Source organism: Ananas comosus, linkage group 18 (genome assembly GCF_001540865.1).
Source record: "Ananas comosus cultivar F153 linkage group 18, ASM154086v1, whole genome shotgun sequence".
NCBI classification, from domain to species: Eukaryota; Viridiplantae; Streptophyta; class Magnoliopsida; order Poales; family Bromeliaceae; genus Ananas; species Ananas comosus.
In genome coordinates this window covers 9,551,675-9,563,958 of record NC_033638.1, presented here as the reverse complement: position 1 = coordinate 9,563,958, position 12,284 = coordinate 9,551,675, and the positions used below count along the sequence as shown (strand labels likewise).

At 35.9% G+C, this 12,284-nt stretch overlaps 1 protein-coding gene across 1 annotated transcript; it reads right to left on the bottom strand.

The window, feature by feature from the left end:
* LOC109724168 (importin-11) lies at positions 537-11,339 on the bottom strand. Its single transcript, XM_020252892.1, is given in 24 exon segments — positions 537-1,010; positions 1,103-1,349; positions 1,439-1,508; positions 1,606-1,662; positions 1,742-1,848; positions 2,043-2,264; positions 2,363-2,404; positions 3,062-3,220; positions 3,837-3,941; positions 4,023-4,205; positions 4,486-4,578; positions 4,768-4,902; positions 4,996-5,070; positions 5,837-5,936; positions 6,172-6,332; positions 6,423-6,570; positions 7,053-7,458; positions 7,722-7,788; positions 7,908-8,126; positions 9,131-9,272; positions 9,615-9,676; positions 9,972-10,047; positions 10,771-10,880; positions 10,988-11,339. Coding segments are annotated over 23 exon segments (3,045 nt in total). The 5' UTR covers positions 11,129-11,339; the 3' UTR covers positions 537-1,010; positions 1,103-1,184.

Genomic DNA, 12,284 nt, shown 5'->3' with positions numbered 1-12,284 from the left:
TGAGATTATTGCAGGTCAGCATACCCAGCTATGCCATACTTCTTACAGTATTTGCTTAAAGACTATTTCGCCTCTTGTACTCCATCTCCTTTTATTTCTTTCTTCCTCTTTTTTTTTTTTTTTTTTGAACCGATAAATGACGATATCTACTGAAATAAAAGCTGAATGATTTGAGAAGGCTTTACATCCTCCTCGGTTTTTCTGCACGTAACCACTCAGGCATGAACCCACTTGAAGCCGCGTGGGAACATTATGAGCACGAAGATTCTTGATCACGGAAGAGTGCACAGATCTCAAAGCACATCCTAACATCATCCCACGCTTCTAGAAGACTAGGTCATTTCAGACAGAAGACCCTATCTGATCTGACATATCTACTCACATAATGCTCAGAGCAGCACTCTGAACTTCTCTGCTGAAGTTGTCTACACATTTTCTGAGACATCCCATCTGAGAGGTCGAGCAATGCTCTAGGAGTTGCGTACAATCTTTTATTTACAAAATCTTAATGCTCATACAGGCCAATAAATAAGAGAAACGCCAAGGCTTACTCTTCATGCCCCAAATAAAGGAAATTTTCAATAGGAAACAATCCAAATCATAATACAAGAACTTAACTGTTAACAAACCAAATCATACAACAAATAACACTTCATTTCCCTCTCACATCTCTCTCACTTTTTTTTTTTTACTTTTGGGTTCTCCCATGAGGATGTAAGAAAAAGGTACTCGAGAACTCTGACGCCATTGCCCACCGAGGTCAACGATGGAAGCATGACCTACAAAAACCTGCCTGCTTCACATACGAGCCGTCGACTCTTCCGTTGAAAAAAATTACCTCAAAAAATATGTATAACAAAGAAAAAAAAAAGGAAATACCACCCAAGATCATGTTCAACACTGGTACACCCAAATACGTAATAGCCTCCAATCAAAAAATAGTACAGCAGCCTGCGACTTGGATGATAACAGCAGTCTCCGGAATACAGAAGACATTCAAAAAGCAGCACCTGCAAAAGCATTATTCCTAACATTAGATGAACTGGCACCTCATAATAAAACTCGGGCCAAAAAACAGGAGGACTATAAGTTCGTAACTTACGATTCATCACAAAATAGAATCCTATCCATCTGAACTGTAAGGTGACTTAAATTAAAGAATCGAGATTTCGTCTATTGACATTCTAAACCATCTTCAGCGCCTGCTGCAACTGAGCAAATGCTGATGGGTGGATTCTGCTAATAGCAGCATTGAAAGATGCCTCCCCATGAAGGGCCGCACATGCTTTTAAGTTTTCTCTTAAAATGTCCTCCAATGAAAACTGTCTGATAGGATCTGAATCTTTTATCTGATAAGAGAAGAAATCCCCTTCAACTCATTGCACGAGATGAAAGCCAAGTTTAGATGAAAAGCTAGCTTCCAAACATAACAACTCACTTGTTTCTTCCTTAACTCTTTTCCTGAAACACTAACATCACTGGGCCAAGAAGAGCTTGTAATATCACTACTGCTGAGAAAAAAGGTTTGATACAAAATGTTAAAATAATAGAATTGCCAAGAGAATTCAACTGCTAAAGTGGAGGAAATATCTCAGTACTAACAACCTGGAGTCTTCTTCACTGGTTCCTCCACTTCCTCCCATAATTACACTAGTACAGACACTGGACATAAAAGAGAACAGAAAACTTAGTTATGGTAAAGAGGCAAAAATAGGAGTTTCCTTGATCTGTAAAAATTTACCTTAGGATCTCATCGAGTTTTTCAATGACTTCAGGTAATCTTAACGTCAAAATGATGGAAAGGGCCAATGCATATGCCTTGCGCTGTATAGCTGTAACATTGTCTATCTGTTGAAAGTTCATGTCAGAAACTCATAGAGGTGACATATGGCAAGGATAATGGTTACCAACGTTGCCCCCATATTCACAAATCACAAGTATATTGTAAGAGAATTTTACAGCATAAAACTTAGTTAATTGGCAGATAATAGGCAGTGTGGCAGATAAATGGTAAAAAGTTTGTGCACTAGTGCTGCCGGTACCTTGTCAATCCACACATCAACCAAACAAAGAAGTACATTCTGGTTAATAGAAAGCCCTGCTTGTTGAAGGGCAACTGTGAGAGATGCTTCAGATGCTAGTTGAGCCAGATAGTTGGTATTCATCACGAGAAGCCTTGCGAGGATGGCTCCAGAAGTTACACGCACAGTTGTCCGAGAAGGATTACGTTCATCATCACCGCACAAGCATAGATAGACTAGTTTCTGTAAAGCACCATTAATCGAAATCCTCAGATGACAAGAACCAAGTTAGAAACGGTTTGATGTTTCTCGAGGATTAGCAAAATATGCAATTTAAGTACCTGAAGAACTCCAGAGATCAATGGCACCTCCAAAGGGTAGCACTACATATAAAACAAGCTCGATTAGTAACAAAGAAAAAACAACAGGTAACATGGTTAACTATATCAACCGAAAGCACAATCTCACATAATCAAATAACATAGATGTCTCACCACATGATTTTCCTGTGGCATGTCACAAATGTACATGCTAAATTATAGTATACTGTGCTATAAAGGCTCAAAATCTGCACGTATGGGAAGTTGCAATTGGCTGGCATTATAAATCTCAATGTAGTTAAATTACAGAGCAGAAAAGGAGTAAATGTAAGTTACAAGGCAATGGACAAATCAAGCTCGTATCCTCACAAATGAAACAAATGAAGTTTATCAGTTTACAGACTTCATGTTCTAGTAATATGATATCAGAAAGCAGAAGGGCAACGATTTTGTCTAGGCACAAATGATCACATGAATAAATCAGAAAGAAGTAGAAACCAAATATCAACTAATGTGACATTATATTGTGATGCAAATTACTTGATTTTTTTTGCTGGAAAAAAAAATCAATATGCAACATACAGGCAAATAATATGTATTGCAGATAGCAGATAGGAGGAGAGCAACTCAAAACAGAGCAGTAATAGAAACGTTTATGCCAAACAAGCTTCAGGCTTCAGCCGTCCACGATCCTCCTAACTAAAATGGAAGAATAAACACCTGAACAAGAAGGTCTATGATAGGAAGTGTCGCAAGCAGCCCTTTGTCATTAACATTACCAACAATAGCATCAAGAATTTTAGCTATACTCGAAGCATGCCTCTTCAAAAATTCAGCACCACCAAATATTATGTAGTCCTCAATAATATTGACCGCCACCTACATTGCAGAAACATCTGTTTCAGTCCAATCTGCATATCGCCATCAAATTTTGGAGATAACAGATGCAATAGAAGAGATTCTACTAATTCTTCTTTTTGCTTTCCACACAGAGTTATACTGATAAAAGCAATCCACCTAAGAAAAGTGTATTAGAAATCTAAATATGACATCCAGTAAGCTTACTATGAAGAATATAGATGGTTCAATTCAAAAATCCTATCTATCAAGATAATGAGATGCATAATTCAGAAAAAAAAGGGGTCAATCAGTCTAGTCTCACACAGTCCCTGATAAGAGTAAAATAATTATTGTTCAAGCCAATTCCATCACTGTCTAATCTTCTTTTATCCCAATGAAGACTTGCTTAAGTAATGAATTAGTACAATGACTAAATTTGGGGTTTATCAAATGCTACATCTTGAAGATCGAACTGAACTCAAACTTGAAATAAGGCTCAATTTAAGTTCCACAAGAGGCATAATGTGAAATACATATAATTTCAAGAAACTATACTGTGTAATGGAGTTTATGATAAAACAAAAAGAAGGGCCGATACGGAGAGATACAAAAAGAGTAGATTTGCTGGAGAAGAACTCAAAATCAAGTGCCTCACCTGTAGGTGGTCAAAACTTCTATCTATTATAGCCACTAGATAGGGGAAAAATTCTAGCAGTTGAGGCACAATTGAAGGAGCATTGGAAAGGGTTGCTTCCCACAGCTGCACAGTATCACAACCAACATCAAATGAATTCCTTGTAACGAGATATATTCGAAGTTTAACCTATCGAATATAACTAACCAAGACACTGTCCTCAAGGAGGTTGAGAGCATCAGGGCTATCGACATCAATACCACTTTGCAATATAGGTAGAAGGCTGTCATAGCAAATGGGCGATTGATATCCAAGAGAACAAACAAAATTACGTAGTGCCACTAGCAGCCGGATATGTAGTAAGCTTTCACCACTTGATTCCTCCCACATCTGAGAACAGCAAAAGAAGAATCACCCATCTATTATGGTACATAAAATTATGAAACATATTTGTCATTTCACTCTAATACTGCCTAATGATATAAAATTTAACTCTTTACAATATCATATCTATTCAGAGAATAAATGTTCGCCATTAGGCAAATTACAAAACATCAGAAACATTCTCTACTAAGACTCCAAACAATCAAAAAACAGTAAAATTTGTTCCCTGAAATATGCCTGCTGAAGTACAAAGAGAATTATCAAAATTCACGTATTAAATACATACCTTCTGAAAATATTTTGATAACTGACTTGCGAATGGAATAACCTTCTCACCAACAGCTTCAAGTAGTACCGAGATAAAGTTCAAAACTAGTACCTAAAAGTGTAACGAAGATAAGTCCCACAAAATTAAACAAGGGAAACTGCCTACCCAAAAGCTCAACTACCAGACCAAGTGAATCAATCGAAACTGAACTCCTATCCAATGTTGGCAGAAAATAATTTCAGGTGAGACTACTGAGTAGCAACTTAGAAAGTGAAATAACATTATGAGAAGAAAAAGAACCTTTGATTCAAACTCCTGAACATCATCAATCAACTTGAAACACAAAGTCCAGCATGCTGGTAGAAGCTCTGCAAAATCTTGTTCTGAAAAGTTAGTGTCTTGAACAACATAGCACAAAGACCAACATGCAGCCAGCTGAAAATGGATAGGTATATAATCAGTGAAACAGGAAAAAGTAAGAAACATCAAATACAAGGATTAGGGCTTTGTGCAGATCAAAAATCATACTCTAACAGCTACATCGTCATCCTGAAGTAATCTGATTAATGCGTGGTAAACCATCGTCTTAGTGTCACCTTCAATCTGCTTGAAAGGTGAAATAATCAGAAACCAGAATCCAGAAAAAGACTAGCAGCAAAAGACCATTGTGATTGCATCATGAAACCAAAAATAAGGCAACATACAATAAAGAAGATAACTGTATATAGCATAACATGATGGAAGCACAGGTGAAATAAATGAAGATAAGATCTAATCTACCAAAAGGTTAAAATAATGATCAGAGAGAATACCATATATAGCATAACTTCCCAAAATCATAGAAGATCAAGTTGGAGATCTAGGCCCATCGGAGTTAAGAATTTCAGAAAGGCAAACTCCATAAAATCAGAACCAGGGCCACTTATATTCTATAAGATGGTATTAATACGATAAAAATAGATAATCTATCAATGCCATAACACAGGGATGTGCAGCTCCCAAGTACATAAGGCCCGACATGCCACTAGTACACTACTTTTGATCTGACACATCTTACCACAGGTTTGATTAAGTTTTTTTTTCAAAAAAAATATACTCTAAATGATCTTACAAGTTTTTTCTGTCTTTTCCACTGAAACTGTTGGAACTAATTTCAACAAATTTGTTTTGAAAATGGTACACCAGATTCATGGAACTAAGAATTAAAGTTTGGGAAACATAAGCAATAACATATAAAACAAACATTCTATTTACAAACAACAACTATATAAATCATGTGATGCATAATGACCAATAGAGTACAAATTGTCCTAATAAAGAAGTAATGGAATCCAATGATAATAAAACAGGACTCCAAAATAAACTTAACCTGAGAAATCCATTGTCCGAGTATCAGTGCAATTTTTCGATGAATAATGCGCATATTCGGATGACCATTTGAAAGTTCAATAGATAACGACTTGTGAAACCTGCAGAATTGAATTAGGACAAGAATTGTTATAATTTTGGAAGAAACGTTAATATGTAATACAGTCTTACATGTAACATTTGTCTGTGACGTGAAAACTGTACAATGTGACATTAAACCAGTATAGTAAGATAGTGTTAAATGTGCCCTCCTTTTCTAGATATATAAAAATAAACCAAATTTCTAAACCCAACCCAAAACCCAAAAATTTCTTGCAAATAAATCTATAAACTCACCATTCATTAAAATTAAGGTAATTAGAAAGATCATAATACACGTGCCCAGCAGCAGTATAAGCTGCATCTTTTAAAAGCATTCCAGGAGTAATGTCTGTTTCTAGTGGAGGGGAACCACCAATTGCTTCATGAAGAATGGAAACAACCACCGGAGCAAGAAGCTGAAATGAGATATAGCTATTATATATATATTCAAAGTAATATGCAGTAATGTTAAAGATACCATAAGTGTGAATGTGAAAAGTACGGACTTGTCTATTAATTTCAAACAGAACAATGAAAAGGGCTTCAGCACATGGCCTTTGCCTCTCTGTCCAGTGAACCATATCCTGTTCATGGTGAAAACATTCAGGATTCTGATGCCATTCTTCCAAATTTTTTGCCGTCTCAAGGAACTAACTACAGAAACAAAAAAAGACATATATATATATATATATATATAAACCTCGCCAAAATTGGCATTAATTACAGGAATATATAAATGGTGCAAAGCAATTGTTAGCCATTTACCCTTGTTACTTTTTGTCACCATTAGCAACACATCCTTGATTTGGCTTGTAGATCATTCACAACATCTAGATTTCTGTGCAAATACATACTACTTTTATTTTTATCCTATGTTACACCTGGATTTTAGTGTTCTCACTTTTTCCTCTCTAAGATCTAAAGGGTATTCGTTCTTCAAGCAATATGCCATGCAAAAAGATTCAAAAGGATTTTTTTTTTTTTTTTAAAAAGACATAACAAAGGAAATTTCTGAAAATCACCCAAATGAGTATAGAAAAGAAAGGAAAAAAAAATCTTCATGACTATCTAATGTGAAATTCTACATCCAGGAGAGAAAAAAAAAATCAATCAAGAAGTGCTAATCTAGAAATTACCTTCTTATCAATGTATTACAGAGCAATATAACACGATCATTTGGCAAGATATTCTTGAGAATGCCACTAACAGCTGCAGAAATGCTCTTCTTCCTATCTTCTAAGGTTAGAGAATCCCCCATTTCATTAATTACACGTCCAGTGAGGCTTGGCTTGTACTCTTTACACTCCAAAATAGTTTTCACTAACATCATGCATTGAATCAGAAACTGCTCAAAAGATGTTCCCGCTTGTTCAGGATTTGCAATCATATTTAAGCAAAAGTCTATCACAGCAGGGAGGATGGCATGGTGACCGAATGAATAAGGATGTTTGGATTGTAAGGCAGATAGTACTTTCATCAACTTAGTACATGCTCTCCTTGTGAAGTCCCACAGGTTGAGATGTCTTTCCTGGAAGGATGAGTCTGCAGTATTTGAATTTAACTAATTAAATAATTGAATTTTCAAAGTTGTCAATAAAGATAGAAATATTATTGAACTCAAGTAGTACCACACAACATTAAAAGGAAAAAAATAAAAAACTAATCAAGTACTGCTAGATATCAGGACCTAAGCTTGCAGAAGATATATGATGATAAGAAATAAAAGAAAGCCCTTTGAATAAATTGAAGGATGAATAAAGAAACAGCTAAAGATTTCGGAAACACGAATAAGAGAAACGACTTACAATATGGGAGAAAAGATTGAACAGCACTCAAGAATGCAGGACAAACTTCCTTGACTTGCCAAACGTCCTAAAAGGACGAAATTGGAAGTTAATAGTATCATCCTATAGGTCTTGATTACCAAAAATATAATTATAAAGAAAGTAAAGCAGAAAGCAAACAAATTTTAGGCTAATCTCGATACATACCTGTGCAGATGTTTTATCACTAGGATAACCAGAAATAATCAGTTGCCGTACTATCTTCAAACAAAATAACCATCGTTCACAAATCAAAAGCAGGTCATTGGATTCTTCGACAAAGGTATTGATGTTGCTAGATTGAGAAACAGCAGCAAAATTCTGCAAAATAGTCCGCACATCACTGTTCCAGAGGTTCCATGTATATTCAAATAGGTGGGCGGTGATCTGCACAAAAGTACACATTATATAAAAGGATACTATAAGACTATCATGATCCATTTTAATAGTTCAAAATTTGATGGAAGCATCTATACACTACACTAAAACTGTGGTTTCCTGCCTAGCTTTGTGACAAATGGCCCAAATCTAAAGAATCCACAGCATTTCAAGATTCATCAGGTAATGTAGCCATGCACCATTTTATTTTCTAACCCTTTGTCTCATATATAGTTAAACAAAGGATTAGATGGAAAAGAAAAAAAAAACCCTAGGCCCTAGTTGAGGATATTATTCTTATAAGAGCCAAAAAAAAAAAAGAACCCTAACTAATAAGAAGGCAAATAAAAGCAAATCAAGTGATGCAAAAATGGGCACTAAACAGTTTGTGTTTGAAGGATTCCAGGAAGCTTAAATATAAATAGCAAAATTCCATATCAAAAAATTTTGAAAATTTTCTTTAAGTTTCCATCACAAAATTCTGTTAGAGATTGCTGTTCTTTAAAGCACAGAGAAGTTCAAAAGACAACATTTCATCAGCTTGTTACTCAAGAACTCCATGAATAATATAATAAGATAAAGTGGACATCATGAATAGTCAGCTTAGTACACAATCATCAACAATTTGATAATAGCAGATAGTTACTCTCACAAACCTAATAAAATTAAGCCTTTAAAGAACAAAAATTATTTAGAGTCTAAATTGATGAATTAAAGAGTCATATCTGCTATTATCAAATTGTTGATGATTGTGTACTAAGCTGACTATTCATGATGTCCACTTTATCTTATTNTAATAGCAGATAGTTACTCTCACAAACCTAATAAAATTAAGCCTTTAAAGAACAAAAATTATTTAGAGTCTAAATTGATGAATTAAAGAGTCATATCTTTTCAGTATAGCAAGTAGCATGCAATTTAAAAATCAAAATAAACTGAGATGCAAGCTGGACATAGTATTTCTGACAACAAGGCAAGATGAAAACTTACAATATTGGATAAAACTGTAGTACCTCAGAGAAGTTTCTTTGGTCAGAAGCAAGCCGTTTTGTCGACAATTCCTTTAAAGCTCGATACAAAACCATAAAAACTCTATGCGAAGCAAGTACATCAGCTGACTGGAGCTGTTGTGCTAACGAGGAAAAGAGATCTGGCCTGAATGACAAATAAACCACATGCCATCAAAACGATTTCTCCAAACTTGCACAGCAAAACATAAAAGATCTATCAAGCGAACAGCTAGTAGACTTTCTGACAGTGTAAAGGAAAATCCAGATCAAGCAGCTTGCCAATTAAACATTTTAGAGAAAGATTTACTTTAATAGCAGGCTCCTGCATAACAAGTTTGCTTGACTACAGCAATACTACAGTGACTATAAAGTATGGTTACAAAATAAATTTAGAAATTGCAGGGTAGCAGCTGCTTTAGATACATAAGCATCGCACAATACATTGGAAAATTATAATTGTGTAGAAAGACCAGATGGAAGAATTCACCATTCTTTTGGGTAATCAATACGTGCTATCTTGGAGATAAGAACGGCCAACTGAAGTGCAATCTGCATCAAACAATAGAAAACCAAGAGGGGGAATCAGCACTTAAGAGATGCCGCTTCTCCAAAAGAGACACCATTCAAATTGCACCATTAAGAAAACGAACAAAGTAACTTCAAATAACACGACAAGAATGAATCTATAAAATCAATTCAAAGCATAATCTATTAGCTGACCGCTCATGACACAAATCTATTTTGTATACAACTATGTGGAAAAAATAAGCTAAATTTTATTTTTTTTGTTTATAGTGACACGTCAAGATAATATACAACCAACAAAAGAATCAGCGTATCTAACCTTGGTATTCTCTTCTCTTATGTGTAACAACAATTTATTTCGAATGTGAATCTTTTCTTCGTTGCTAATGCCTCCCCTGTAGCGAAAAATTACTATGTTATACAGTATTTGCATAACTTCATTCAGAGAGGAGTCACTAATAACAAAAGAGTAAAAATATGCAAAAGAACAATTTAACTTGTGAAAGAGTGCGGAGATCGCTAGCTAACATCATAACCTCCCCATTTAATATATTTGTCTTTGTCTAGCCATCTTCATATGGATAAGATCACAGAATTAGTTTGCCAACCCATTCTGCTATACACATCCACTCTGTGCAAGTTTCTAACCTGATACCCTTTTAAGTCAAGAAAAAAGATAGACACTCTCTTCGCTACCAAATCAAGACAAAATTAAGTAAGAGCTAAAATCTAAACCAAACCAAGGTATAATTTAAACCAATCAGTTACTTGGAATAAGATGTCAATGCACCAATTTCCATCACTTACTTTTCCATTTTAGGCTTAATCATAAACCCATTCATATTGACAACAAAGATTATTTCTGGACAAACAAATTTTCTTAATCTTTTAAGAAGCTTAAATCCTGGTATATCGGTTCTCAACTCGTCCAATTTATTCCACTGGTTGAGATCCACCTAATTCAGTAGAAATCAGTACATATCATAATCAATTAATTATCCAGATGAAGGAAATAAACAGAAATGAATTTGCATTCGATCAAATTGACAAATTTGGATGTTGCCAAACATATGAAGAGGCTTTTTTTTTTAAGCAAGTAGTTTCAGAAAGCAACTGACGGTGTATCACGCCGATATCTCCAGTAACGGCTGATGCTATTCTTGAAATATACAGAAGCCAAAAGGCGGACATCCTCCCTGCAAGCCAAATCCCTCGCCGCGATTATCTCCTGCAATCACCCACACATCACCTCGAAGTTTACACTACCAAAATAACTTATCATGATAGAAAATTCGTACTAATCATGGGTAAAATGAGAGAGAATTGGGGTTTTACAAGAAGGCACGAGCAGAATCCGGGGCGGCTCTCGCACTGTGCGAGGTTGGCCTCAGCGGGCTTGCGGAGGGACTCTTCGGCGCTCAGCGAGTTCGCGAGGAGCGAGTACACGGCTTGGATATCCGACGCCGAGAGCGCCATGGATCGCGCCCGCGCGCTTTATAAGGAATCGCTCCGCGGATGCAATGGGAGGGGCCGAAGAGGAATCGAGATCTCGAACGCGATCGGGGTCGAAGCAGAGGAGCGGAGTGGAATGGCGCCGAAGAGAAGGGGGGTAGGGTTTCGGAGGTGAGAGAGGAGAGGAGAGGAAGGGAGAGGAGACGATGGAGATGGAGAGAAAGGAAGAGGGAGAGGGGTAGAGAAGAGGTTTGTGGGGGAACGAGAGTGAGGGAGGGGGAGAGGAGTGGGCCCATTAAATGGGCCGGGCCGTTGTAGGCTTTGGGCAGGAGTTAAACGTGGTTTGATGTGGGGACCACAGAAAATAAATGGGCCGAACAGTTGCTTCTTTCTGAATATGGGCCTTTTTGTGTTCCTACGGGCCTGGATCGAGTCAATGGGTCGAGCGCTATCTATTACTATTAAGTCTATTTCGCCGTATTATATGGCGTTCTTCTTTTGTTTTTGAATTGTTGCCTAAAAAAAATATGTAATAATAAAATCATAAACTCCAAACTAGAGTCTTATTAGTCTATATCTATATTTATCTATCTATCTATCCATTTATACCTATATTTATATTGACTTGAAATAATAGTGCTAAGATAATTTTAAAAAAATTAAAAAGTTAAGTAATAATCAGATATTAAAATATTTATTTGTATTATGTAATTATATTATACTGTTGGCATTCTGTTAACCGATCGGATGGGCTCATAATCGGGCTCGATCCGACGGTTATTATGTTAGTTAAATTGAAAAGCTAATTAAAAATATATTATAGCTATATTAGGATAACAATTATAAACCGATTCGATTTAATTTTTACTTATCTAGAATTTTATAATTCTTATAAATATTAGAACTATTATCTCATAAAAACAAAAATAAAAAAATAAAAAATATATATTCATAAATTTGTTAGTAATTTGCGAGTCTCTTTATGAGAAAGAAAAACTGCATTTTTCATTAATGTATTACTTATCTAGTTCGTTAGTAATTTGATTTACCAGGGCTTGGAACTTGAAGAATTTGGTGTAATTCGCGACCGTGCCTAAAATCCTATTGGTCGAAAGCCGTGGAGGCATAAGGCGTCGCCACGTGTCCGAGCCGACGAAGCATCTGGAATTATCGCGGAGGA